We start from the raw sequence: 27,688 nt of genomic DNA, 5'->3' as shown, positions 1-27,688 counted from the left end.
CTCCCAGTGCAAGAGAGTAAATTGACAGACATCCAAGATTGAAAGATGTATTTAGCTTCAAGCAAGTGAACTGACAAACCTTTTCTCCTGGCCTTCCTCTTTCCCCAATTTTGCCAGGTTTACCCTCCTGACCCTGATAACAGAAAATCAAACAGGGTTCTAGTGGACCAAAAGAGCTGTCTTTTTATTGGAACTGAATGAAATTTGGAGCTGGCTACCAAAACACTCACCCTCACGCCCACAAGCCCAGGAGGCCCAGGGGGTCCTTCCTTTCCTTTCAGGCCAAATTCACCCCTGTCTCCTGTGGTGCCCTCAGGACCAGCATCCCCCTTTTCACCCTGGGAAGAGTGGAACGAGTCAAATAAAAAGAAGAAAACCATGATCTAACAGTTGAGTGAGAATAAACTGGATTACTGTAACAATAATTACAAACATTCATAGCTTCATATATTTGAACAAAGTATCATTATTTATATCCAATAAAGTATTTTACAAGCCCAAAATAAATATGTTACAGTGTTTTATAAGCCATTAATGATACTGCCCACTGAGAGGCCTGCACAACAGCAGATGGAGATGCCTGCTGGTAGTGTAAGGAGTTAATATCTACCAGCCGGAGGAGTTTGATTCCGAGGAGAGCTTCAGGTTATATATAAAATCTTTAATGGTATTCAGCATTTCTGTACAGTAACAGACGTCTAAGCGCAGAAAAGGCAAGCGCCAGGATGACACAAAAGCATGACTAATTTATTAGACCAAACAGGCACCGTACTGGAAATATTTCAGAGATAAAAAATAAATAAATAAATAAAAGTGTCATTTTGACTTGACATATTCTTTAAGGTGTTTGTGCTCCCAGAGTATCAAGTATCATAAGAAAGTAGGGCAAAGTTTGGCTGTAAATATGATGTTACATCATCAGAAATTATCATGAGGACAGATTTGTTTCACTGACAATTTCTTGGCCGTCTAACTTTTTACAGCCGAAATGTCGTCTTCTAAGAAAGTCTACCCGTCTTGCTGTCTGACAGTACTTTTTAGGAAAAGGCATAGTGGACCTTCTTCATGTAAAGTAACGAGAAATAAAACAGACTATCCCAAATGAGTATCTCATTAGAATGCAAGACTGAACTGAGGTGTCCCAAGAAACGCACTTAGACTTTAGAGAACACGGCATATTATTATTATGCCATTATTAACAGAGGAAAATGAGAACAACTTCAGTTTTTTTTCCAGCACTGTAGTCAGGCTGACAGTTCTGTCAGGTTTCATGGTCCTTTGTGGTTCAGTCACAGAGCAAAAATAAAATGCAACCTCCTTGTGACTAGGAAAAAGAGACTGAGAGAAATTGGTAAAGGTTTGCATTAATTGTTGTCTATAAATGTAGACACAGTTTCAATTTTGCAATCAATCTGAGGCAGCCTGGAACAATTACTGCAACTCAGTGCATGCATGTCATGTTGTTTGCATGACTTAACTGGTTCTATTCTGGTTCTATTTCTATATAAAATCAAGGATGCAGAGCATCTATGTCATTGTTTTGCACCAACTGTGTTGCACTCGCTGTATTCTTGGAGACATTTTTCAATTACTGTTTCAAATCTACGAGGTTCTGGCTGTGCTATGAATGTAATTAAGTTAACTGTGTGTAGTCACAGATCTGGTCCCTGCCTTCAAAGCAACCATTTCAAAGGCAACACGATCATAGTCACTATAATCTTAGCCGTGCCACGATCTTCAACCCCTGTTGATCCAGAGTGGCTGCATTAGTGCTAACTAGCACTGACATCATGAAGTTCTTTAAAAATAAAATTAGAACAATTCAAAAAATGTTCTTCATCTAAAACATCAACACATGTTTAAATCTCCAACCCCACTACCCCTTACCCTTAATTAACACTTTGTTATTAAGTCATCAGTCAACATTTATTAGCAGGGAATGAAGAGTGACCTTCATTACTCCTGATCTAGCCCTTTTACATTAGGTTCCAGGACATTTTAGAATCAATTTTAAGATTATTTAAATTACTTACAGAGTATGGTCTGACTCCCCAATATATTGCTCCTCGTTTATCACAGGACAACCATGTTCATATTCTAAGATGTAATTGTGAACTAATGCTGACTAATGGTGAAACAACAATCAAATGCTGTGATCCTTATTTTTAATCTAAATGCAGGCTGTTTAGTATTTCCGTTCTGTTACAGGATTTTTATGTGTAAGTCATCGGCCCATGATCCATCACAATTCACAGGTTACTGCCTGTACAGCGTGACCAGAACCTTGAGAACGATTTTGGGTGAAGACACATTCAGCAATCATCGTCCGTAAGTTTGATTAGTTTCTGACTGGTAGTTTGTTACTTTAGCCAAATGAGCTAATAACACTTTAATACAGGAGAAGCATTTATTTGGCAAAGTCAGGGACATTTTGCCACCTTCTCAAATAGAATACTGGCTGGTAGCTCTGACGAGACAAGACTGCAAGACATTTCAGTGAAAACAAATATAATGGGGTTCATACCATGTCAAAGTATCGTAATTACATAGTTTGGTAAACATTGTTTCTAAAAGTTTAATCTTGTGATTTTCTGCTGATGGTTTACATAATATTTGTGCAATAAACCACTACAATGCACCGATTTTCACTCCCCTTTCATTCCTCAAACAACAGCAAAAGCTGCTAATCTCTTCTGGTAGCTGCACTGTGGCCAGAAACCTCTCAAAGTAGTTTACTCCGCTGAACAGAAGAAAAAGTCCTGTACAGCATGAAGCTGAAAAGAATCTCAGGTTGCTTCTTCTAATCCTCAGTGTTCTCAGCTCACATTTTAGCACGTTGACAGAGCAAAAAGCGCTTTGTGGGTCCATCAGCCGTACTTCCAACATTTTGGCTTTGCTGAATAGGCACACTTTTTATGCTTTTCCTCTTTTTTCTGTCACACTATCTGCCAGACAGCAGAGCTCCTAAAATAGCTTGCTATCTGTTTTCACTGAGCATCAACACAATGTACTCCAATTGTACAAAGGCCAATATCTCACAAACAATACTTGACTTGTTCTAATTACAGTAAGCTGCTACCGTAAACAGGAAAGTTTGCAAAGTTCACCGACAGCTTCAGGATAAAATTAATCAGCGTCGAAGTTAATAACAATTATTTAACTACTAGCTGAATAATTGATAAATGTTTTTATAATCACTCCGGGACTGTACAATTAAAAACAGTTAATACACATCTCTTTTTTTATATTTTTAAAGTATTTTAAAACTTGCCTTGGCACCATCAGGTCCACTTGGCCCAGCCTCCGCATCAATGCCTGGCTCACCCTGACAGACAAATCACAAAAACATTATAGTTGTATTTCTTCCTGATGACAAAGACGGTAATGAAATGGAAGCAAAAACAGATGTAATTGCACACTCAAACATTTAGCACTTTGTGTCGATTTTGGTGCAGACTAAATAAATCAAGTACATCATAATCATTAAGACATCACAGAAAGAAAACTTGGGAAACTCACTCTCTCGCCAATCAAGCCTTGTTCGCCGATGCTACCAGGTAGACCAATGTCACCCTGTCAAACAGTGAAGCGTGACCGTTAAGCTACCATCAATGTGTTAAATGTCTAACATGCAATCTTTGATATCAACAGGATAAATTTAATCAGTGCCACCTGTTATGAAGGGTACTACGATGTAAATCATGGGAGTAAAAACTGACTTTTTATAAAAGCTTAACTAACTAATAGCTTAACTTAATCTGCCAGCACAAAACTACTACCAGTACTTTTTGTGCTGAAAAGTAATGAAATTATTAACAATGGCAGCAAAGACAAAGACAGCAACCTGAGTGGATAAAAAGCATACAGGAACACAACAGTCACATATATACAAAAAGCAGTTCATACAGCTTTGGAATTAATGTTACTTTTTTAAAACTTGAACTTTGAGCAGTTACACTGTATTCACAGGTTGATACCTATCTTAGTAGATAAGTCCAAATCCAGTAGGTTATTCCTGTGCATCAATATTAAACCCACTGACGGGTCAAGGGAGTAACACCTATCCCATTACAGTGCAATATTGTAATGAAAAACCTTGAGTCTCGGATTTCATGTGGAGTTTAGTCTGACAGATACCTCTCAAATAAAAATTGTTGTAGACCTTCTGAACTCATATGATGTATGGAAAAACATTTGTCATAGAAGCACTACAGGGTCAAATAATCTCAGCTATATATATCCATAGCATCACAGAATGACCTGTAGCAGAAGTCTAAACAGACAGACACAGCCTTACCCATCATAGTTGGGTATGCCCTCAACTATGATGATGCCCTCTTAACTTCAGCATTGCACCTCGACTATATGACATATAATTTCACATGACATTTCCTTTCTAAAGTATCTACAGTGTTTTCTGGCTGTGTACAAAACTATTTTCAAGAAAAATGAGACCCTGTGGAAACTGGAGAACTATTTTTTGTTATACAAGTTTTATCTTTACTACAAGTTTGAGATCTGTTTTGCGTGTTTAAGAAATTGGCGTGTATAGAACAAACACACTAAACTTGATTTAGTGTGTTTGTTGATTTCACTAAACCATCTGATTGTGGAGATTTTCTCTCCAATATTGTTGGAATACAATATAAAGCAACTGTTGTTGTGAATTGGCACCGTATAACTAAAACTGAATTGATCTATTATATATAGTATCATTAAAATATTCAAAGAATGAATGGAAATCTATGCATGCAAGGAACAAGCCAGAATTGAAAGGCCTCCGAAATGAAAGGCCTCAGACTCTCAGGCGGCACAGCAATAAAAGCAGGCATGATTTTGTAGCGCAGAGCCCTGCATGGGCTCAGGAACACTTTTGAAACCCGCTGCCATTGAGCCCTGTTCATCTCTACATGTACAAATGCAAATTAAAACTATTAGGCAAAAGAATAACCATATAAACGAGATCCAGAAACACTGCTGCTGCCTCCTGGTCAAGCCCAGGAGGCAGCAGCGTGGGCACTATGCATGGAAAAAAGACAGGAAAATCCTGTGGCCTGATTTGAAATTCTTTTTGGAAATTCTGGAAACCGCATCCTCTGGTTTAAAGAGGAGCGGAATCGTCTGACATCCCTGATTGTATTGGGGTGCTTTAGCGCAAGTAATATGGACACATAGGTGCCATTACTGCTGATCGATACATACAGGCTTTAAAATAATAAAAATAAATAGTCTTGTACCATTGCTGTACTGTATTCTGATTTTCTTTACATTTTATGCTACCGATAATTTGGGGAAAATGAGTCTGAATGTATTCAGTACTATATATTTCTGTAAAGCATAAAGCAAATAAATCACAATTTCTCAATGATCCCAGAGTAGACCTAAAACAATGTGACCTTTCTGGAGACACAAATGACATGATTAAATCATCAAAGGCAGTTTTGATATTATAATTCAATAAAAAAAAGTGCAATTCTGACAACATATCATCCTCGTCACCTTCTCTCCAAGATCACCAGGCGGTCCTCTCTCTCCGGTCTTCCCTGGTAGCCCCTGTTAGGAACAGTCACAGCTTTATTATTCTATCCAAATGTAAAAGTCAGTTGGAGGCTTTACACAGACTGTGTGATCAACTTACACTCGGCCCAATCTCCCCAAGTGGCCCAGTCGTTCCTGGTGGCCCTGCTGGTCCCTGTGGCAATAAAACAGGAGCCTCAATAAAAAGGTTAAGAGCATTTTCTAATCTTGGACAAACCTCTGAAAGTGACATTAAAAGAGTAAAAAGAACAGGTGAAAAGAAACAAGTAATAGGCAGAAAGTTTGGATTTATGAATATAAGTTAATCTGCAGCCATCACAACACAGAGCCAAAACTCCTAAAAGATGTAAAAACTGGGCTGCTGTCATAGAGACACAGTGAGGCTACAATAAGGCTGCCAGGGAAGGAGGAAGGAGATGGTGTAAATCAACTTGTCTCCAACTCACTACTTTTCTGCTTGTGTCTGTGAGATTTGGGAAGCATGAGAGAAAGAGGATTAGGCTGTCTAAGGCTTTTTCAAACAGGATAGAAGTTCCTAAGTAGGGTCAAAAATGAAGAAAATCAGTCTAAATATGCAGGGGCACGTAGGGTGCATAGTAGCTGCTACAGAGCTCTGAGTTATAGTAGACAATGAGATACTGATTTATGACGTATCTTCTAAGAAATTCTGCAACAGCTAGATTTTGTCTAACTAAACCACATGGAGTGAACACCAGAGAAAAAATGTGACCAACAAAAGCAGCTATTGTTAAAGCTTCAAAAAAGTACTAAAACTCACTGGCTCTCCTGCAAGTCCTTTGGCTCCTGGAGGTCCAGAGTGGCCTTGGATACCCTGAAAATAATAGCCATTTGTTACACCCACACTCCAGGTACTCATAAATATTTTGAAATGCTATAACCCCCACGAGATAAACATAAACAACGCACACCTATGTCTTATCCACTACTATTGCTTACAACAAATTCAACACTGACCTAAAAGAAAGCTTTGTTAGCCCCAATAACTTACTTGAAATCCTTTAGGCCCAGATTCACCTGGCTCACCAAGTCTTCCCTGCAGACAATGACACACACAGAAAAATAGGTTTTGAAATGTGAGTAGCCAGTTAGATATAATTGTGTTGTTTCCATGTGTTAAAATTAGGATAGGGCTTGGTTCACTTTCTCTCTATCCTCGATTAGGTTTAACGTTACAGCTACGTTTTGCATTGAAATCTCTGATAGCCACTAGAACCACAACCATTTCCTGACAAACAGGAAATTATCTTGGTAAAGTTTCTATCCATCAAAGTCAAGTTTGGTAAATGGAATCTGGACCCAAATTTGTGTGAGTGCATTTTGCTTTCATTATTTTCTTATGCCTAATAACTGCTGATGTATTTGCCAAATAACCAGGAGGTGCCAAGAGTAAGAACTGCCAAGCGTTCATGTCAAATAATTGAAGTGACAGTCATTTTGAAATGTATCAATAAGTTTAAAAAAAATTAACCTAATTCAGACCTGATTGTGTTCAAACCCAGAACAAAAATGATCTAATGGAGCTTTAAGACTGTTACAGCCAACTGATATTAAACAGAACCTGAGATCATATCTCACCAACTGTTGTATATATTCACACCAAACTTGGCCCCTTTCTCATTTTCCAAACCGCACATCCTCAATTCCTTTTCCTCTTATCTTAGTCTCTACCACCAGAGTGGGGGTGCCTCAGTAAGAAAAAAATGCATTTCTCCCATCACAGTGCCAATGCTTTTAACACGATAAGATCAAATTGTGATTTTGCACCGCTGAACTGCTGGACCTGCCTGTTGCTGCATGTACTAAAATAAATTGCTGCAAGTGTAAACGATCTTTGCTGTCAGTTACTTTAGATTTATATTTGAAGAAATGTGTTTACCTTTAATTGACCATTTTTACATTACTGTATTTTTACTTTTATCTCTCCAGTTTTGTGCACACCCACCCTCTTACTTTAGCGTTTCTGGTCAAAATTGACTAGTCAGTTTTAGCAGCTCTTAAATTAGCATAACAGACATTTTTCACCACCAAATTCAGTTCAATGAGTCGTTCAGTGGGCCATTCAGGGGGTCAGGGGCCAGGGTCATCACTTTTATATTTTCAAGTGCATAGTGTGGAGGATGCCATAAGGCCTTGAGGCAATCAGATGTAAAACACAATATTTCTGAGTGTTTTAAGTTGTAAATTGAGGCGATTTGACCCGAAAATGACAGGAAGGTTATTTATGTAACTTTTGCAACGCTCACTGCTCAACTAATAATGGTTAATACATTACAAAAGTGTAATAAAATGAATTATTTGTTCATTTAAGAATCTGCAGAACACTGTGAACCAGCTGAGGACATTACAGCTGGAGTAATGCTTCCATCACAGTGGAACCAAACCTGATGATCATCATATACATGCAACATTAAATACTGAACTTCTACAGTATCAACAGTGCCCGTTTATCTGAAATGCTATTTCTGAGAAAGCTGGAAGGCTAAATGATCAAATGCAACCAGGATTTGTGCTAATGCAAAAAATTACTGTTAGAAGAAATTTCGTCACCATGTCTCCAGGGAGGCCCAATTTTCCTCGTGGACCATCAGGGCCCTGCAAAGAAAAAAAAAAAAACCATCGGTTAACTGAGCTTTTTCAAATCCCCCAGAGTTTAAGTGTTTCTCACTGACAAGCACTACCAGCACCATCAATATTTTAATGCTCTTTGATTTAAGACTCAGTTGTTAAATTTGTTTTTAACAAGAGTGCCCTCTAAAGATTCTTCAGATGCTAAAAACAGTTAATAACCACAGTCTTCAGAACAAAGTCTCTTGTAAAGATTCTCATGATTTGTCGTTTTCTCTGCAGAAATTTGAGCCATTTGTTTTTCATGGAGCATATTTGATGTGCGTAATCAGGAAACCTAATGACAAACATTCCTCAAAGGCAGCTGCAGAATAATATGACCAGCAATGAATCCCTGCGCGTTAACTGAACATCACACTCTGCGTATCTTGTAACTAGCATCACCTTTGATTTTTTTGACCATGTGCTCACCTTTATTCCTGTAGATCCTTTCTCCCCCACTGGGCCATCTGGACCTCTTGGACCCTATGCAAAGAAATAAAAGCTGAGGAATAGTTTGAGAAACACTGGCCTTTAACAGACCTAAAGGGGATGTTGTTTAACAAATAAAGTTAATGATTTTGGGCAATTAATCTCCATTTTTGTCATTCCCATTTAGCAGAGCCTGGGAGGCAGTGCTTCTGGTTTGATTGCATACTATGGTTTAGCCCACACTGGAGAGACATCATCAAAGATTGTGGCTATTTAGCAAATAGTTTGCATCTGGATATTAGCTCCACACAGTGCCCACACTGTGAACACTTTGTCCTCATTTTTCCAAGACTACGCACAGCAGTGCTGCCTTCACACTAAAGTAATTTTGAAGAAGCCTTGGGAAAGGCTAAAAATCCTTTAGCTGATTCATACTTGCTTTTAAAATGAACAAAACTGTTTAGTCAATACTTAAGAACTGATTCTGTGTGATTCTAGTTCTTTTTCCTTTTCTAAGTATCCTAAATAATGCAAACAGACAGAGTAGAATATATACAGAGCGCTAATTTAATGCTATTTCCATTAAGCTGTCAGAATAAAATTATGCTTTCTGTTGTTCAGAAACTCAGCAGTGTTAGGAGTGAGAAACCTTTTGAGGTAGTAACTGTGTTCAGCTTGTGTTCAAAACTTGTGTTAAACAGGTTGTAAAATATACATTTAATTTAATAAGAAACTGAAATTGAGATTAATAGATTCACTCAAAAAGTCTGTTTCCTTAAATATAATGTTTTGTCTGATAATGAGAAATATTTACACGTCAGTAGGATCATTTTAACTGTTTCCTGTTTAAATAATTTTTTAAATCACGTCTCACTTTCTTGATGCATAATAGGAGAGTAAGTGATCATAATTCAAGATACTCTGACTTGTTTCCAACAAATCTTTAAACAGATTCATACAATTTCATTAGATTTCTAATCTAACTTCACCTACAATCATTTTTTTTTCACTTATTTAGCACAAAAGACAAGGTTGACTATGTTATTTATTCAGACTGAACATCTAAAGTGCAAACATTTAGCATCCATCCATCCTTCCACTGATAATCATTTTTCACATCCTTTTAACTGGGACAGGAACATTAGTTTGAAGTTCACTCGCACTCAGTCTTTCTTTATTTCTTAAAAAAAAGAAAAAAGAAATGAATGGTGCAGTCAAATCACTAGAAAGAAAATTATTTTAATGAATAACCTGCAAATACCTAAAATGCCTAATGTGATGACTGAAAATTTAGTTCTATTTATAGTAATTAGGCAGGATAAAAGCATTGAGCTCTGTGACCCTGTAGAAGTACAACATAACAAGGGCAAACAAAAACATATAAAAGTCCTGTTTATTACAGTCATGTAAAAAAGGAAGTTTTCACTGCACTCTTTCAGAGCCCTATGAAACACTAGGTACACCTTTACTGCTTCCATAGGAATTAAGAAGGAAAGTATCCACCAGGTGCTGCAAATTACCCTTCACTAAATGATCAGCAAGTGACCACATGTTGACATAATGCCACAATATTCCCAGGAGTGGACATTTCAGCAAACTCATATCTGATTCAGACTGTCTAATTCTTATAGAAATTGCAAAAAAACCCCAAAAAAACCCTACATGTCAAACTGAACAGGCCTCAGTCAGCACAACAAAAGTTAAAGTTCACGACAGTACCAATACATAAAGACAGAATTTTGGCTTATTTGGAAGAGCTGCCAAGAGAAAGCCTCTTCTCTGTAAAAAGAACATGGCAGCACAGCTTAGGTCTACAAAGTTGCATCTGAACAATCCACAAGACCTTTGGAACAATATACTTTGGTCAGACAAGACCTTGTGGGAGATGTTTGGTCGTAATGCCAGCGTCACTTCTGGTGAAAGTCAAATACAACGTGTCAACATCTCATACGAATTATCGAGAATGGTGGTGGAAGGATGATGGCTTGGACTTATTTTATAGTCACAGGACGAGGAAACTTTTCAGACCATAAACGCTTCCGTAACAAAAGTCCCTCAAAAACTGACAGTCTGATAAAATAATATAGAAAAAGACTACTTCAGTTTACTGATGCTAAAAGCTTTTCTACAAGCTACTGAATCATGATATATGATATGATATATATGCAGGTTTTCACAGGATGCTGCAGGCTTGTGAAAACTTTAATGTTTGTATGTGTGTAGGTACTTATAAAAATTATTTCTATAACAGACACAAATGTATAGCAGTCACATATGGATATATTTTGCATGTGAGATGAATCATTAGGGACAAATTAAGTCTTTCCACCAAGTGGGTGAGTACCTGGAAAAAACAAAACAAAAATACTGGCAGCGACCCGTGGTAGCCCTCAGCCTCCTATGTATGCACCTGAGGTATCGGTTTCAAAGTTATTTCAAAGTTAGCCAAGTTATTCGCATATACAGGATTTTCAGAAAATTTGACCCCTTGACCTCAACCAAGAGGTCAAGGTCACAGATTCAAACTATGATACACCTATGGTATCCATTTAAAACTCCTACACCGCTTCATTCACGAGTTATCATAGTCAAAGGTTTTTCAGCAAGCTTGACCTCTGACCCTTGATCTTGAGGTTGAGGTCACTGAGATTCAAACTCAACTGAGATTTTTAGTAGCTACGCCTTTGGTATCAAATTCAAAATCTTACATTACCTTATTCTCAAGTTACTGCATTCACAAACTTGGGTGTCCACATCACGCGCCCACCATGCCCACCTGGGTGACAACTATACCCCATTAGCCTTTAACGGCTGAGGGGTAAAAATGTGGCTAAAATGACATATTAGATCAATTATTTATTTTGTCCAAAATTTTGCACTCTTCCATTAAAGTCTATAACTCCTTAATTATATTATGCAAAGCTGGAAAACAATGAAGCACCAGTGACAGATTTAAACCTGCAGATGCAGCAAGATTCTGAGATAAGCTGCTACATCTTCTATATAGAAAGATATACAGATGGAGGCTCACTGAGGTTATCTTCTAAAATGATCTGTGGTTTTGCATTATAGAAAAGTACTTTAAGAGACGTCATTATGTCTGGATCTTTTGGAGACAATTAGAGCTGAGGTAATGTTACACAGTTCATCTTCTCATTATTGTGGAAAAAAAAGAAAAAACAACTATTGTTACTGCAACTGGGGATGTAAAATTACAATTACAATAAATCAGGGCTTTAAGCAGTCACAGTAATGGCAGAGGCTGAGTAAGACTGTAGAAGTGTAAGCTAGCATTTCAACAGAAATAGTGACACTAGTGTTTAGCAGCCATGGTGCCATTTAGCAGGTTACTGGACATGGATCATGATGCTAATTTCATTTGCTGGGTGCAAACATAATTATGGTGTATTATTTATTAACAGACAGTAATTAAGAGTCACATAATGGAGATATCATCGTTTACTATAGCTTCCATTTGCTTACCCTCCTGCCTTTGGGTCCTCTGATACCAACAGATCCCCGGGAACCTGGAGGCCCCTGCATGTGTATGAAAAAATATTCTTTGAGTTTGAAAATGGAGACTTAGATGCAACTACCTCACTTTTTTTGATATGTTGTCAACCATCAAAGGCTGCTAAAAAAACACAACACCATATAATCATATTGAACTATTACTGTGTGACTTTTTTTCTGCTCCCTTTCTATCACATTGATGTCAAGCTAAACCGAAAAGCACATTCTCACACTTAACCACACACATCTCTTCTAATCTCTGTATCAACTCTGTGTTGTCTTGTTTTGTAGTTTGTCCCAAAGTGTCCATCAGCATTTTGTCTTTTTGAAAATCAATCTATAAAAAAAAATAACGCAAAAAAAAGAATAAGAGGCAGAAACTTTAGCTGCCCTTTGGGGTTGTGTCGGGAAGGGCATCCGGTGTAAAACTGCCAAATCAAACATGTGGAAATACCTTCTGTGGCAACCCTTTGTGACATGGCAGCAGCCGAAAGTAGCCACTACAGGAGGCAGAGTCTTCAGCTATTGGGCCTCTTTCCTGTGGAACCAGCTCCGAGTTTGGAATCTACATTTAAAATTCTGCTTAAGAACTTTATTTTCAATAAAGCTTAGAATTAGTGCTAGATCAGGTCACTCTAAACCATCTTGTGAAGATGCTATCAGATCAGGCTGTTGGGGGACTTTCCATAATGCACTGAGCATTTCTTTCTCCACTCCCCTCTTTTTACTCTTGATGCATTTGCATGCCACTGCTGCATGAAACTAGCTTTTGTCTGCTCTCTCCTGTAATTTGTGTTTAGGCCTAAACTCTCTATTTTGATCTTCACTTTCTCCTTACCCCCCAAACGGTTGCAGTACAGTACTGTACCTCCCTGAGCCTGGTTCTACCAGAGATGTCTTCCTGTTGTACGGGAGTTTTTCCTTCCCACTGTTGCCAGGCGCTTATTCGTATAAGATCGTCTGATCGTTGGAGTTCTCTCTCTCTAATATTGTAAGGTTTGTTTTTTCATCTTCTAGGAAATCTCAGTTTATAAATAAAACTAAATTGAAAGTATCTCTACAGAAGCAAGAGAAATGCAACATAGCACCAGTGTAGTTGGGTGCGGTGAGAAGTGCAATCTGAGACTGCATACAGGCACCGTTTTCATGGATTAGATAAGGTCTGTTAGTGTAGATGGCACAATAGGTTAGTATAGCCACACCATACACATGCACACACACCAAGACAGTTTACCTTCTCTACAGCTATGATACAGATAGTAATAATGGTAAACTTACTGGAATCCCTTGCAGTCCAGGTGGCCCCATCTCACCAGGTATTCCAGGGTGACCCTGATGAAACAACGTTACTTGAATGATATCTATACAATCTTTCAAAGAAAGCATAAATAAGTCCTCAGATGTGACATGATAAATCAAATCTGTTATCACACCCCAACCCTTTACAACAGAATGCCCCCTGGTATGAGAGATGGGGTCCAGACTTACTCCTTACCATCGGCCCCTGTTCACCTGGTGGCCCGGGGACGCCTGTGTTCCCTCGATCACCCTGAAGTACCAAAAGCCACGATTAGGGAAACGGAAGTAGGATTGCAACCGATCCAACAGTCAAATATATGTCAAAACATTTAATTATACCCAGTAACAACATAATAAAGTAATGCTCTCAAATTGTTGCTTTTGTTTTATCAGAAATGTACAATTACATTATATGGAGAAAGTTAGCAAATATGCAAATTTTAATGTCTCCATGTGGGCAACGGTCATTGCAGGTGGGATCACTTTTTTAGGTTGTACATCCAGTTCTTATGAGTGCAATATTTCTGGAACATCTTTAAAACTATCATTCAGTTGAGCAGATTAAATTTTGGTCAAGCTTACTGTGATCTAGAATTTCATTACTATTTATTCCAAGTTCAGTTGGACTCAGTGAGAACTGATTAGATGTGGCTAGTCAAAGGTCAATGTATGATTGGATCATTTCCATCAAAAAATAAATTGATAATAATTAAATTGTATATGTTTATCTCAGTTGAATTCATCTACTTTTGGGACTTGTGTTAATATCTGATGATGAATTAGGTCATATTTATACAGAAACATGAAAAATATTACAAATCTTACTCAAACTATAACTGGTGATCGGCTGGTGCACGCGTACAACCACAAGACAGCAATTTTACTTGCATGAGAACTTATTTGAAAAACTGTGTTCAATATATTTTTGTGCATTTGCTGGCCCACTCCATACAGCACTACAGAAAAGATTTCAAAAGGTCAAAACGAGACTACAAATTGTGACAGTAGCAAAGAATGACACATTTAGACCGCGCTAACCTTTTCTCCCGCGATACCCATCTCTCCGACAGGCCCAATAAAACCAGGCAGTCCCTGAGGGAGAGAAAAAATGCTGTCTTAACTGTGTCTTATTTCTCTTAGTCTTATGAACTTGTAATTCTCATAATAGGCTGCACAGCTCTGGGGCACTGACAAAACAGACACACACTGTGAGCATCAAACAGAAACGAGCAAAAAAGAGGGAGAAAAGCCTTTACCCTCTCGCCAAGCTTTCCGACCTCGCCAGTTATCCCGGTCTCACCCTACAGCAAAGCAGCCAATTAGCATATCACAAACTTATTCATGCCTTTCGTTTTTAGTGCAATTCAGTTGAAATGTGCTTAGAGGCCAGTTCCCCTGTGGTAGCAGGGAATTAACATCTAATTTATACATATTCAGATGATACATTATCATAAAAGAAAACCAGGGAGAGAGTGTTCAGTTACGGTGACAACGGTTCGTCTGTGAACGTATGACAATTAAGTCTGACCTTGAGTCCATCTGTGCCCGTCAGTCCAGGGAATCCCTGCCTCCCCGGCCTGCCCTGAACAGAAAGCAGAAATGACAGAGAGAAGTGTACTGAAGCTCCACACAACAAACAATAAACTCTGTATCTCCAGTAAAAAGGTGTTGCTTCCCTCAAGAGGCTGCGACACAAAACAAACCAACATTTGATGCCAAAACAAAGGCACCCCTTTAAGACAGCTAATGATTCAAAAAATAAAGAGGTATTTCTAGCATCAAAGGCTTATTATTACTCACAAAACTCTTTGGGTCATTTGTGTTTGTATTTTCATATTCACTTGTGGGTTTTACTTTTGGGAGATGGCAGACTGAAGTCTACCACTGCAAAAATAGATTGTTTTATTGGAAAAGGCTTCTCTATTGTTTAGCCTGGGATGACTCCAAACAAACACATTTTTGGACAGAGACGGTCACTGTGGACTTTTTTATACTGTGGAGCAGTTCAAAGTCATCCTATTCGTCTTTTATAAAGTCACATTTGGCTTGAATAGCATCTTTATCAACAATGGTCACAATTCAGATATAAAAAATCTACATCTGTTGAAGTCAATTGATAAACAAACAATAACGGGAACTTGTTTGACTCCACTCTTAAATAGATTTAATAAATTATCTAATTATCTTTATAATTATCTTTCTTGTGCATTTATCTTAAAAAATAACTCAATCATTAGATACTTTTTAAAGAATTTCTTTTGTTTACAACACTCTTGTTTGCTTTCACGTTCTTTTTATGATAGACAGGAGGCAGCAATTTGCTGACCAATCTGGTAATATGAGTACAGAGTGTCCAATAGGAAGTCTTTGAAAACATCTGGAAAACAATAGGAGATCAGTCAGCCAAAGGACTTACTATCCATAATTGGTCAAAGTTACTCCTCCAATGCTAATTTAGGCAGAGACACATGAGCGTAGTAAGTGCTGAGGTTTTAAATGACAACTTTGTTATTGTTGTGTCTGGTCTTAGGTTGTACTCACCTCGGGTCCAGCGGGTCCAGCTGGCCCAACTGGCCCCTCATCACCCTGACCAAAAAAAACAAATAAAAAAAAGTCAACATTACATAAAGAAACATTTATTTCAGCTTAAATGAACTTTTAAATGTAACCACACCTGAAGTCCTGAAGTTCCACTTGGACCTGGCAAACCTCTTGCTCCTTGTTTTCCCTATTAATGAGACATTGAGGTTCAGGGTTCAGTTAATTTCTGTGGTTCTAATTGAGCTGATGTGGTTCTACTAACCTTGGGACCTTCAGGGCCATTTTGTCCTGGTGGGCCAATGTCACCTGGAAAGCCCTGCAGAAATAACAAGAAATGAACCCCAGTTATATCACCATATGGTAGAATGGTTTATGCTACTCTAAACTGTTAAAATGATAAACAGCACTGAGCAAAAGTCTTGAGCAACTCCTCATTTCTTCAGATTTTGTTTCCAGGAAGCATTGTGCAATTCCTGAGTTGTCATGAGAAAGCTAAAACTCGGGAGGTAGAGCAGGTCATCTACTAATTGGAAGGTTAGTGATTTGACCCCTGGTTGCTCTTGTCTGCAGGCTAAAATATCCTCGGGCAAGATCCTGAACCCCAAGTTTCTCTCCAAGTGTGAATGTTAGATTGAAAGCACTTATACATAGAAAGAAAAAGCTTATATCAATGTGTGTGAATGAAGCATATTGTGTAAAGCACTTTGAGTGCTTGTGTGGAAAAACACTCCACAAGAACCAGTCCATTTATCAATAGTTAGCCAGGCTTTCTGAAGACTTTTTAGAGTTTTCTGTGGACATTGGCTACTTTTTTGCTCATTTTCAGTCCAATTCTTATACCTGACCATTTTCAGAGGAATGTTTTTATTTGTTAAGTGACTTAACACTGACCTATGAAACACCTAACTCAAGAGATGAACCATTGTTGTGTTTAGCAACTTAGCAAGAATCAATTCTAAATTTTATCTTCAGGCACTTTGTTGCCAGCAGTCTGTTGCAAAAATACATAATTCACACCCGTTTCTGTAGTTGAATCTACAAGAAAAAGCCAAAAAGTTGATTCCCAAAGAGCTACTAGATGAAAACTTGAGAATGGAACAAAAGGCAGCCAACATTCAAAGAAGAGCTTTGAATGTCCTTCAAGAAGCCTGAAGAACTATCCCCGAAGGCTACTTAAAGGATTTAGAAGAAAGCTTGCCCAAGAGAGTTCAGGCTGTGTTAAAGAGTAGGTGGTCATACAAAACATTGACTTTCAACACCATTTTTGAGTGTATTTCTATGTTTGCAGGTTTCGGTAAATCACTGCACCCCTTTTCCTAGCAAATATAAAGAAATGAGGTTTGGCTCAGGACCATTTCAAATTCCTGTATTTAGATAAAATGTTTGTATGTGACTATAATCTATATGTATCTATAATTCCTACCTCTAGGCCAGGAGGACCAGGTAAACCAACAGGACCCTTCTCACCAGGTTTGCCCTTAAAAATGTCACACAATTATCACCAAGATTAGAATTAAAAATGTAAAAACAACAACAACAAAGCTAAAATTTGCACATTTACTAGATTGTGGAACCAACATAATGTGGCATTTTAATGAAACAATCCAATACATCTTCATTTTTTTCAGTTATAATAAACCTGCCCTTTAGCACCTGTAAACATGTTATGCAATTCAAGGTTACGTCAATGCAGAATAAAGGAAATTTAATTTTCATTGCACCAGACAACAAATCCCTCAAACAAGGGAAAATCAGATAAGATCCTGATATGAAGAATGAGTTTAGCTCCTTGGAATGGCTGTTATCATTGCTGAAAGATGCATAAATCACATAGCAGATCAAGCAAGCATGAGGCTTAGTTTTCTATGCAAGAACCTCAAATCAGATCAGAGAGCACTGAAAACATTAAGGAAACTTTTAGATTGCATAAGTGCCAAAGCTCGGAGAGCGTTCACACTGGGAATTTGCCTGTGCCCTACTCTTTGAAGAGTTGAGCTATATGTGCTTGATTAGACCAAAATTCTCACACACACATAAGGGCATAAAGTTTGCTTTTGTATACGTTTGAAGATTTCTGCTCATCTTTCTTCAAGAAGACCAGCCTTTTTTTCTTGAGAGCATCTTAAGACTCACTGGATCCTTTGAGTGCACCACTATGCTTTCAGAACAAAATTCTCATCCGGAGTTTAAAAAGGAGAAACTGCCTTCACATCATAATTTAATTGCAAAGCAGGCAAAGCAAATGTTTTCTTGCTTGAGAAAAGAAATATCTGTTATTTCTAAATAAGGTTATAATGTTCAGTCTAGAGATCACTGCAACATCACTAATTAAATAATTTTAATCAAATAAATTCCAATTCACTGCACTGGCTCTGGGGGAGCCATTACTGCAATCCAGTTAGATGTTAACTAAATGAGGTTTCAACTATACTGAATGGAGTTTTCCTGCATGAAACTATCCACAATGGATAATTGTAAATCAGTAAGCATGTGGAAGGTAAAATACCTGTTGTCCAGGTTTTCCACAAGGACCGGGCAACCCACGTGAGCCACGGCTGCCCTGTAACATAAATGCCAGTTAACAAGACAAAAAGGGGCATCAAATGCATCAAAACAAAAAGTACTGTGCAAAGCCTATTTGATACATTGGAGGCATTTGTGAAAGACTGTTTACCTTTTAGTGCCTAAACCTGGTACACGGCTATAGTAAATGGTTTGTACTTCCCTTTAAGAGAGCAGTACAAGAGACTTTACAACAAGTCCCATTAATCCATGCACACACAGATGGTTGCAAAGATGACACACTCTGTGCTGGTCTAATTGGTAGCAATCTAGAGTGAATCATCTTGCTGAGGGGAATCTGACACGGACCCAAACAGATGCATTTACGAGAAGCCAGCCATTAAATCCATAATCTTAATGGATGATCTGCGCCATCACCTGAGCACATACAAAAATACACCTACCTTGTCCCCTTGGAATCCACATTCTCCCGGCTCTCCTGGCAGGCCAACATCCCCCTGGAAACAGAAATAAACATAGAAAATAGTGTGAATGCTAATAAGAGAAAAATTCTATCAACAAGGAGCTATGATTAGCACATGCTTTATAGCTTTGCCTTAAATGTTAGCTTTCTCAGGAGAGAGATACAATTTTGTGATTTGTCACATTAACCATTCTTTTGTAGAGAAAGGTAGTAGTTTGAGAAAGACATATGCAGATCACCTTATCACCTTTCAGTCCTTGTTCCCCTGTATTTCCAGGTACTCCCTTAGAAGCAAAGAAAAAAAGCGCTGTCATGTTTCCCTGTTCACAAGGGTGTATTAAAGATGGACACAGCCAGACCTGAAAGATAAGTCATGATCTCTGTGCTCTGAAGCCTCAACAACAGTCACCAAGTGATTTTTTGGTGCTAAACGTTACTGCATTTGCTAAGAGTGCAAAATGCTAAGTAAGTAAAAGCAAGCAAACGTAGTTAGCAAGCTGTATTCATAAACGGCACAAGTGCAACAAACAGACACATACACAGCTACACAGGGAAAACTGTTTTGGTTTGAGGCTGTATGCTTTCCAATGCAGTTTAGTTTGCCTTTCTAATATGGTAGTGTATCGGGATTGACCACCAGTTCCTTTAATGGTCACTCGAGGCTTCCCCCAACACTAAGTCTGCTATTTTATTAGTCTGTATTAATGGGCGTCTGTGTCTTGAACTGGTAGAGCTTATGCATGCAACTTGCTAACCTAGATTGCTAGTGTCAGCTAACTTAAAACAACCTGATACCCTTGACTAAACAGGGTTGTTTCTGCCTCCACAAAGATAAAACAGTAATGACCAAAACACTAACACTGAGGATTCAAAATACAATCCAAAACCAACTGGCGTTATGGTGGCTCAGTCCATCATTTACATACATCTTTACATGACTCCCTTTTGGCTGTTAGTAGAAATGGAGATTTTTGGCACTTCCACTTGGCATCATTTTCAGCCCAGCGATTGCCGCTTGAGGAACATCTATTCTGTAGCATAATTAATCCCAAGACTAACCATGTCTGACCAATGCAAGCTTAGCCTCTATTGGAGGAAGTTTTGAAGGCCAATCACTAAAATACCAAAATGCATACAACTTACAGTTAAAAATCCTCAAAAACAGACAGAGGCAAAACAGTGAAACTGGAACATTTACCTTGAGTCCTGGTGGTCCAGGTAATCCCATAATGCCAACAGGGCCCATGTCTCCCTGCAAACAATCACACCAACAGCCTTAAAACAATGTCCTTTGGAGGAATTTTGTTCAATAGCAAAACAAGTGTTGTTTTAAATTCATAGCAGATGCTCATAAAGAAAGAAAATAAATAATACTCCACAAAAAAGTTGTTTCGAACTAATTTTAGAAGGAAGAAAAATGAAAAAGCAGAGAGCAACAGACAACGAATCAAAGTGCATAAACCACAAATATAACTTTATGAAATCAGTTACAAGGACTGCGCAACACTCACAATAAGACCAGGGACTCCACATGGGCCAGGAGCTCCCAGCTCACCCTAGGAGGAATGGGAAAGAAGAAGAGAAAGAAGAGATACATGTGCACACTCAGGAGCATAGAGCTGTCAGTACGAGATGCGATTGAATGCGGCATGTTTCTATATTTGTTTTGTTGATTAGTATTTTCCTTATCCTGAGAAAATGTTTTCCTCTACTCTATCTCAGTTTAGCACTGAGTAAGCGACTTGGCACTTAACACACAGAGCAGATTGTTGCCCAAATGATCTACCCCACAGCCACATGCTATGCCTACATCCTCTCCAAGCCACGCATCCAATACAGAGATGGATGACACACAGCCCAGTGTGGCCTTCCTGTCGCTTCCTTTCTTTCTCTATGAATGAAAGGAGGTGGATTTAGCCAAATGGAACATCCCCTCTTCTCTCTGGAGAGAGAGGAAATGAAGCCAGGGGGATGCTCTCAGAGGTCAGCCAATCACAATCTAACACTGACCCAGTCAATCACAAGTGGTGAGTGTCAAGCTAAAGAAAGATGAGTGGCGAATGAAACTGCTGATGGTGCCCTCATATCAGTATGGATAATGATGAGTGAGGGAGAATGCCAAGATCTGACTCGTGGTTAGTCCTGAGTAAGTATAAAATGTTCCTGCTTTAAGTTTTGACTGTGTTAAAAACTTTTTCAGAATTATCCCTCTAGGTTACTTGATGTAGACTAAATAAATTTAAGTGCTACATTAAAATTTGTATGAAGTGCACCTGTTTGTTGCACTACAGCATTTTGTATGTAATCTTCTAAATGACACTGCAGTGTGATCGTTATGTGAAATCAGATTAAATCTGTGTCAGGTGTTACATTGTGGACTTCAGGGACAAATGGGAGGAAATGGATTCCACCAATCATGAGTAAATCGTGCAGGAATCCACATCTTTTCACTTACTGGGTTCCCATCAGGGCCAGGTGGTCCCCTCTCTCCAACGTCACCAAGAAAGCCCTGAGCACACAAAGAGACAGCATCGTCATGTAACCATAGAGAGAGAGTCTTTATTATATTCATTCTCTCAAAATGCCCATTTTGATGTTGAATGCATTTAGATATCACACGGGATGTCAGTTAAGTTATTACAGCAAACACAGGGGATAAACAAAGTGTTTTTCCAAAACGGAAGTTTCCAGAGTAAGGCCAAGTTATCAGATGTGCTCCCAGCATTTTCATTCCCCAGAGACCGGCAGGAAATTCCATGGCTGATTGTTTCCAAGCGACGAGTGTCTGTGTGTGCACGCACTGGCAGGGATTGCTCAGCAGCCCGCGAACCAAACCCCCAGGACGCGCCTAAATGGCTGAATAAAGCTGCTTGGCCCAGGAATTGCTGACTGTGCTCTTTTTTTTGCTTGGCGCTCGTAATTCCATTATAGAGGCAGAACAAGAGGAGTGATGCAGCCAAGAGGCCACACGCTCATCGTGTGCTTGTCAGTATGCCAAGGTCAACATGCAACCCACTGCACATTACACCTCAGTACTTGCCTATAGAAGGTAAGTGTTAGGGTTAGGGGAATGATAAATGGCAGAACTGCGGTGAGGTCTCTTTTATCGTGTCTACAGAGGGAAAGATCAAAAAGGGCTTGAGTCTTAAACACATGGCAAAGATAGGGGCTGCTTGTGTGGCAAACAATCATTCCTTTTTTAGAAAATTAGGCAAAAGTGGATCAAGAAATAAACAGTAATTGGTGCAAAAACAAGAAACACGGAAAAATTTGCTGCTCCCAAACTGTCAATAACTCTCTCAGTTTTGATCAGAAACACATGCAACTCTTTTTTTCTCGTGCCGACAGTAAATCTCAGTGAGGATTTAATTATAGGATCTGTCCAATGAAAGTCTCTTCTCAAAGCTATGTGCAAATTCTAGCCAGTCATTCTATCTGTATGGGTGACACAAGAAAATGGGAGCAGTTTGATGTCATTCAAAATCTGAATTCAAAAAGACAATTTTCATCACACATATTCCCATTTGATAGAATGTGCCAGCTCTTTTGCTTGTCTGGTTCTCTTGCACTGCTGCTGAGTCAGGATGGAAAACAAAAAAAACCCAACTTCTTACACAAACTGATCTCACTTTTCACCACAGAGGAAGAGAAATGGCTTGCTCATGACTTGGCAATGAAGGGCTTACTCTTAGGCCTTGGCATGTATCACTGACCATTGCAGCATAATAAGACTGAAAAATTGTGTTCAACCGGACTAAGCCTGGGAAAAATATGTGATTCATACAAGTGGTTATGTGCAGTATTAGTATTTTCCATGTAAGCTTGGAAGGACGGGAAATTTGCTTCCAGGCGCCAATGACAATAGACCTCTCTCGTCTGTGGGTAGAGCTTCCAGAGGGCCAAACCCACAACTGACACATTATATTAGCCTATCAGTCTAACGCAACACAAGAACAGTAATAAGCACACTGTTTAACACATAAAGTTTCCAAATCAACTTCAGTCAGAGAAAATTAATTGCACTGATCATGAGATTTATAGACAGATAGCATTTTTTAACATTAAACTAGCAATAAGCTTAGTGGGAATATGATTATAATCTTCTGATATGTACTAAAGGAATCTATGCTTCCTCTTAGACTGTAGTAGGCTGAGCTTTTTGTGCCTCATATATGTATTTACGAGTAAGGCCAGGAGGGGTTTCACACTGAACTGAAGTCTCTGTCAGAGTAATGGTCATTTAATGGGCTTTATAGTAGCTCTGCACTGCAGTAAGGTCCCATAGATCACAAACACTGTCATTGCCATAAGGCTACATTAATAACTGAGAAGTATGTTGAGAGAAAACTTTACCGGCCTACCCATCTTGCCCTTCTTCCCATGAACACCAGGAATTCCCTACGAACAGGAAAGAAATGGATAAGAAGAAGAGTACATCATTTCAAAACCTGGACAACATTCAGCAATAAGACTCAATCTATTGGGCGGTGTGTAGTTTTGATGCTCCTCACAAGAACAAAATTATTGACTGAAAGCAGAGAACACCATTTCTTGAAACTTTACCAACTGTGGGGGGGTAGGGGATAAAATATTCAAATTCCATCCTTCAGCTTGGTATCAGCAGATGACAAAACAATCTCAAAGGGTCCATTTAACAGCTGATCTGTAGTTTGCTATATTATTACATCATGATCCTCAGAAGTGTTCAGGAGAAAGTTGAAATCTGAACTTCTGATAAACAGAAGAGCTATAAAATGGATCATGAGGTGAGGTTATTTCATCAGATAAGACATTTGAAGCTCAACTTATTGGATACAAAATTGTGCATTCATTGTTTTTACTCAAGAGTAATGGATAGGTTTGCCTAGTGTGGTCTTAGTGTTTTGATCTAATGCCCTTGTTTTATTCAAGTAAATCTAATCTGGGTCTCATTTCCATTTCATAATTTTTGGGACATAATGCAGCCCAGTGGGTATTCTCTCTCAAAGCCACTAATACTCACTCTCTCGCCATCAGGACCAGGAAAGCCAAAAAGCCCAGGGATGCCAATGTGACCCTGGAGAGATAAATAAAAGATGGAGTAAAGGAACAGATAAGGCGAAGATAGATGGAAAAGCAAAAGGTGGATAAGGGGACATAATGAGACTGAGCAAAGATGCTGGGCATTGTGTAGGACTGTCAATCACACTAACACGTGTCTAAAAATCTTTATAAAGCCTTCAGCTGTGATGGGTCCATCTGCAACAGTGCTCTGCAAGGTTTATGTTACAGTTGAGTGGTCTCGAAGAGCCAAACCTTGAAGCAAGTGTATATGCCCATGGACTGCATGGTGCTGGCTTCCACGATGTAGTCCAAGGGCACATACCCTCACATCAGGGATCTCTGGAGATCTTCGTGCCAAACCTGCTCAGTGGAAAAGTAGAAATAACAATGACATGAAATGAGAAGCTTACATCTGGATGCATTATGCAGCACAGCTATAAAGTTTTATGATCTCTGGCTAGCATTACTAAAAACTGTATTGACTCTAACATACTTTAACTATATGAAGAAAACCATCTGTTACCATTATCGTCGCGTTAACGGGGAAAGATGAGCGGTGTTTATGACACTGGGTGTTTTATACAACCACACTGGTTAGGTAATTAAATTAGCATGATTTTCACAGCTCATTTAAGGAAAGCGAAGGTCCAACAGAGAAGAAACATGCTGCTCTCCCCTGTGGCCATCAGTAGCTGCTACATGAGGGAGCATGACAAAAACAGGAAACATTAAGAAATGGCAAAAGACTTGCAAAGTACCATAGAGAGTCTTACAAAAACACACATCCCAACACCACCACCAAGAAGAACTGCAACATCTACTTACCCTCACCCCTTTTATCCCCATTTTTCCTGCAGGCCCAGGAAAGCCCTAATTGTAATAGATAAAAAAAAACATATTTCAGTAGTTACAAACAGCTGCATTCATCTGAGATGCCATACAAGTAAATTTATATATTTAAATCGGCTGACTAGTCTACTTAACAATTAGCATCCACCTTTTGGATATTAAATTTTGTATCCTCTTTAAAATTCTGTTTAGCATAAACCCTGACATTTGCAACATTAATGCTTCAGCAGCATTCACATCTGTTTCCCAGAAACACTGTCGTCTAATGCACCAGCACAGAACATGACTCTGCAACTATAAAGATCAACTTTCTGCTCAGGAGAGCTCCCAACAGCAAATTGTAAAGTCTTGACATAAACATATAGCCCTCCTGATTCCCAGCCTACAGATGGTAGGGGGTGCTAAAACCTAATCCACCACACATCTCTAAGTTCATATAGGGGATCAGAGTTTTGGCATAGTCAGTGCAGTAAAGCACAGAGGCAAACACAGAGACCTGTGCCTGAACACTAAGTTATCTTAAACATTCAAGGGTTGTAAATGAGGGAATAGCCAACCAGTTGTTTTTGGAGTTTAAAGCTGAGATAAAATAGATTTCTAATGTGGAGAAACTCTAATACTTCCCAGCTTTGACTTCTTCAGTTAGACTACTCCTAGAAGTGAAGCAAGGGATAATGCTCAGAATTTTAAAGGACAGAAGAAGCTTTTATTGTGTGTGTGTGTGTGTGTGTGTGTGTGTGTGTGTGTGTGTGTGTGTGTGTGTGTGTGTGTGTGTGTGTGTGTGTGTGTGTGTGTGCGTGTACCTGGGGACATGTGGCATTAGTCACACTTTTATTACCTTTTCTTTCTTCAGGGTATCGCTTACGATAGAAACCCTTTTGACATTTTATTTTCTCACAAGACCAGGGGCATCCATCGCTGAAATTCCACCACAGGTAATTTTTCTTTTCAATCAGCAGCTACACACTTTTCATTCTGAGTTATCAAATTAGGTTTTTTTGTTGAGGCGCCGGTTTCAGAGATTTTTTATAGTTTTGCTACCATCCAGGATTATTACATGTAATTATTTCCTTGCTTAAGAAAACATAAGAATTCAATGCTCCACTGTAGTTCTCAGTATGTTCATCATTCTGACAGCAAGTAAAAATTACAAGATGGAATCTGATTTGTTCAAAAGTCCCAAATCAGCCCTAATTTTTCAAAAAGTTGAAGTCACAATAGAAAAAATGTGCCGGCCTCCATTTATTGTTTTATTTCCACACGTGTGTGTGTGTGTGTGTGTGTGTGTGTGTGTGTGTGTGTGTGTGTGTGTGTGTGTGTGTGTCCCTGCTCAACCAGTGCCACAACTCTAGATTTACTGCACCTGCCTGCCAGGATAGCCTTTTGCCCCAGGGCTTCCATCATCTCCCCGCTCACCCTGTGGAGACAGAGACAGTAGAGAAATACGTGCTAGAAGAATGCGAGAGACTAAAAAGCAGGAAAAGGAAGGAAAAGAGGATGAGGAAAGGAAATATTCCTAGAATAAGGGCCTCTTTTGTGCACAAATGATTTCTGCTGCAGCCTCGCTGATTGCCGTCCTAGAAACTTAGGAAACAGAGTAATTAAAACTGTAAGCAGACATATTTATGCCGTAATAAACAACAGTCAGTTGGTCCTATAGAGGAATTCAAAACCTCCAAGCTTTTCAATAGAGTCCTATTGTTTAGTCGAGTTGCCTAAGGAAAGAGGCGCCACTACAGACATTGCCACTCTAACCACTCAATTAATCCAACAGTAAGTGCTTTTATAATGTGGTCAAGCTTGCATGCTGTTAAGACTACTGTGAGCACAGCTCTGCATTGGTATGTTTATCCTTATCGACACACTGTATAATGCATGCGTCATTCCTTCATTGTGGTGAGACCAAATGAAATGCATCAATCAGAGAGTAACATTTAATTCTGTAAATATGGGAAAAGAAAATTACTAAATTACTTAATGAAGGAATGCAAATTACAGGCCCTTCATACACTATATTCATTTAAAACTGAGGTTTCTGCATTTTCAGATTCCTGGGAAAACTGGATTAACATGTTAAGACAGACTAGAAGGATAATGTCATTAAAAACCATAATCAGAGAAACAGCAGTCATTGTTGCAGCCCCCCTTAATATTACACACACTCTAGAATATACTGCAGTCCAGTAAAATGCCACCACTAACCAGAACATCAGAGCTAAAGCTATAATTAACTCCTCGATGGCAGAAACTGCAAAAAGTGCATTACAGAGATTCAAAAGGTGCCCTTTAAAGCTTAACCGTTAATTGGTTTGCATTAGACTGTGCAGGTGCAAAATAAAGCAGACACCATTGGTAAGTAAGAAATATTGCACAACAGAGGGTTAAGATAAAATAATAAGTGTTGAGCTAAGGAAGAGCAAGACATTTTTCCAGAATTACTAAGCTTTATCAAATGGCATATTTAATTACAATTTATTTACAAATATTGCACCAGCACACACACACACACACACACAGCACATGTACACAGCCATAGAAGTGATGTTACACACATTCTTAACTCCAGAGGGCAATACATAAAAAAATATTTCGTTCTTACAATCCTCACTCTTCCCATTGTCCACACTTAGTTAACCTCCAGGTGGAAGTAATAAGTCAATAAGCAGTTTCTAGCTAATAAAAATATGCATGTAAACACATTCACGTGTTGCATTTATGAAAACATATCATTTATAAGTGTTTTAAGAAAAATATATAGTTAACCATTTCACTATCAGCTTAACGTTTGACACAGTTTACATTATCTGAAAAAAGTGCTCGAAAAAAAATGAACTTTAAACCTTTTTCTCCTTTATTGTGACA

At 38.7% G+C, this 27,688-nt stretch overlaps 1 protein-coding gene across 3 annotated transcripts in view; it reads right to left on the bottom strand.

The window, feature by feature from the left end:
- col27a1b (collagen, type XXVII, alpha 1b) overlaps positions 1-27,688 on the bottom strand; it is a 71,495-nt gene that overhangs the window by 13,173 nt on the left and 30,634 nt on the right. For all 3 annotated transcript variants that reach the window (XM_085426233.1, XM_085426234.1, XM_085426235.1), the window contains 30 exons: positions 26,190-26,243; positions 24,803-24,847; positions 23,937-23,990; positions 23,288-23,332; positions 21,390-21,443; positions 20,446-20,490; positions 20,133-20,186; positions 19,174-19,218; positions 18,915-18,968; positions 18,455-18,508; positions 17,372-17,425; positions 16,211-16,264; positions 16,082-16,135; positions 15,949-15,993; positions 14,936-14,989; positions 14,664-14,708; positions 14,446-14,499; positions 13,604-13,657; positions 13,387-13,440; positions 12,079-12,132; positions 8,596-8,649; positions 8,107-8,151; positions 6,548-6,592; positions 6,317-6,370; positions 5,639-5,692; positions 5,500-5,553; positions 3,520-3,573; positions 3,272-3,325; positions 231-338; positions 80-133 (listed from right to left, as the gene is read on the bottom strand). In XM_085426233.1, the coding sequence (XP_085282359.1) occupies positions 80-133; positions 231-338; positions 3,272-3,325; positions 3,520-3,573; positions 5,500-5,553; positions 5,639-5,692; positions 6,317-6,370; positions 6,548-6,592; positions 8,107-8,151; positions 8,596-8,649; positions 12,079-12,132; positions 13,387-13,440; positions 13,604-13,657; positions 14,446-14,499; positions 14,664-14,708; positions 14,936-14,989; positions 15,949-15,993; positions 16,082-16,135; positions 16,211-16,264; positions 17,372-17,425; positions 18,455-18,508; positions 18,915-18,968; positions 19,174-19,218; positions 20,133-20,186; positions 20,446-20,490; positions 21,390-21,443; positions 23,288-23,332; positions 23,937-23,990; positions 24,803-24,847; positions 26,190-26,243 (1,602 nt within the window). The remainder of the gene's footprint in view (positions 1-79; positions 134-230; positions 339-3,271; positions 3,326-3,519; positions 3,574-5,499; positions 5,554-5,638; positions 5,693-6,316; positions 6,371-6,547; positions 6,593-8,106; positions 8,152-8,595; positions 8,650-12,078; positions 12,133-13,386; positions 13,441-13,603; positions 13,658-14,445; positions 14,500-14,663; positions 14,709-14,935; positions 14,990-15,948; positions 15,994-16,081; positions 16,136-16,210; positions 16,265-17,371; positions 17,426-18,454; positions 18,509-18,914; positions 18,969-19,173; positions 19,219-20,132; positions 20,187-20,445; positions 20,491-21,389; positions 21,444-23,287; positions 23,333-23,936; positions 23,991-24,802; positions 24,848-26,189; positions 26,244-27,688) is intronic.

Source organism: Rhamphochromis longiceps, linkage group LG12 (assembly GCF_057381845.1).
Source record: "Rhamphochromis longiceps isolate RC_006_pf linkage group LG12, R_longiceps_female_GT1.1, whole genome shotgun sequence".
Taxonomy (NCBI): Eukaryota; Metazoa; Chordata; class Actinopteri; order Cichliformes; family Cichlidae; genus Rhamphochromis; species Rhamphochromis longiceps.
The sequence above is the reverse complement of the archived record's forward strand: the minus strand, read 5'-3'. Positions and strand labels throughout refer to the sequence as shown.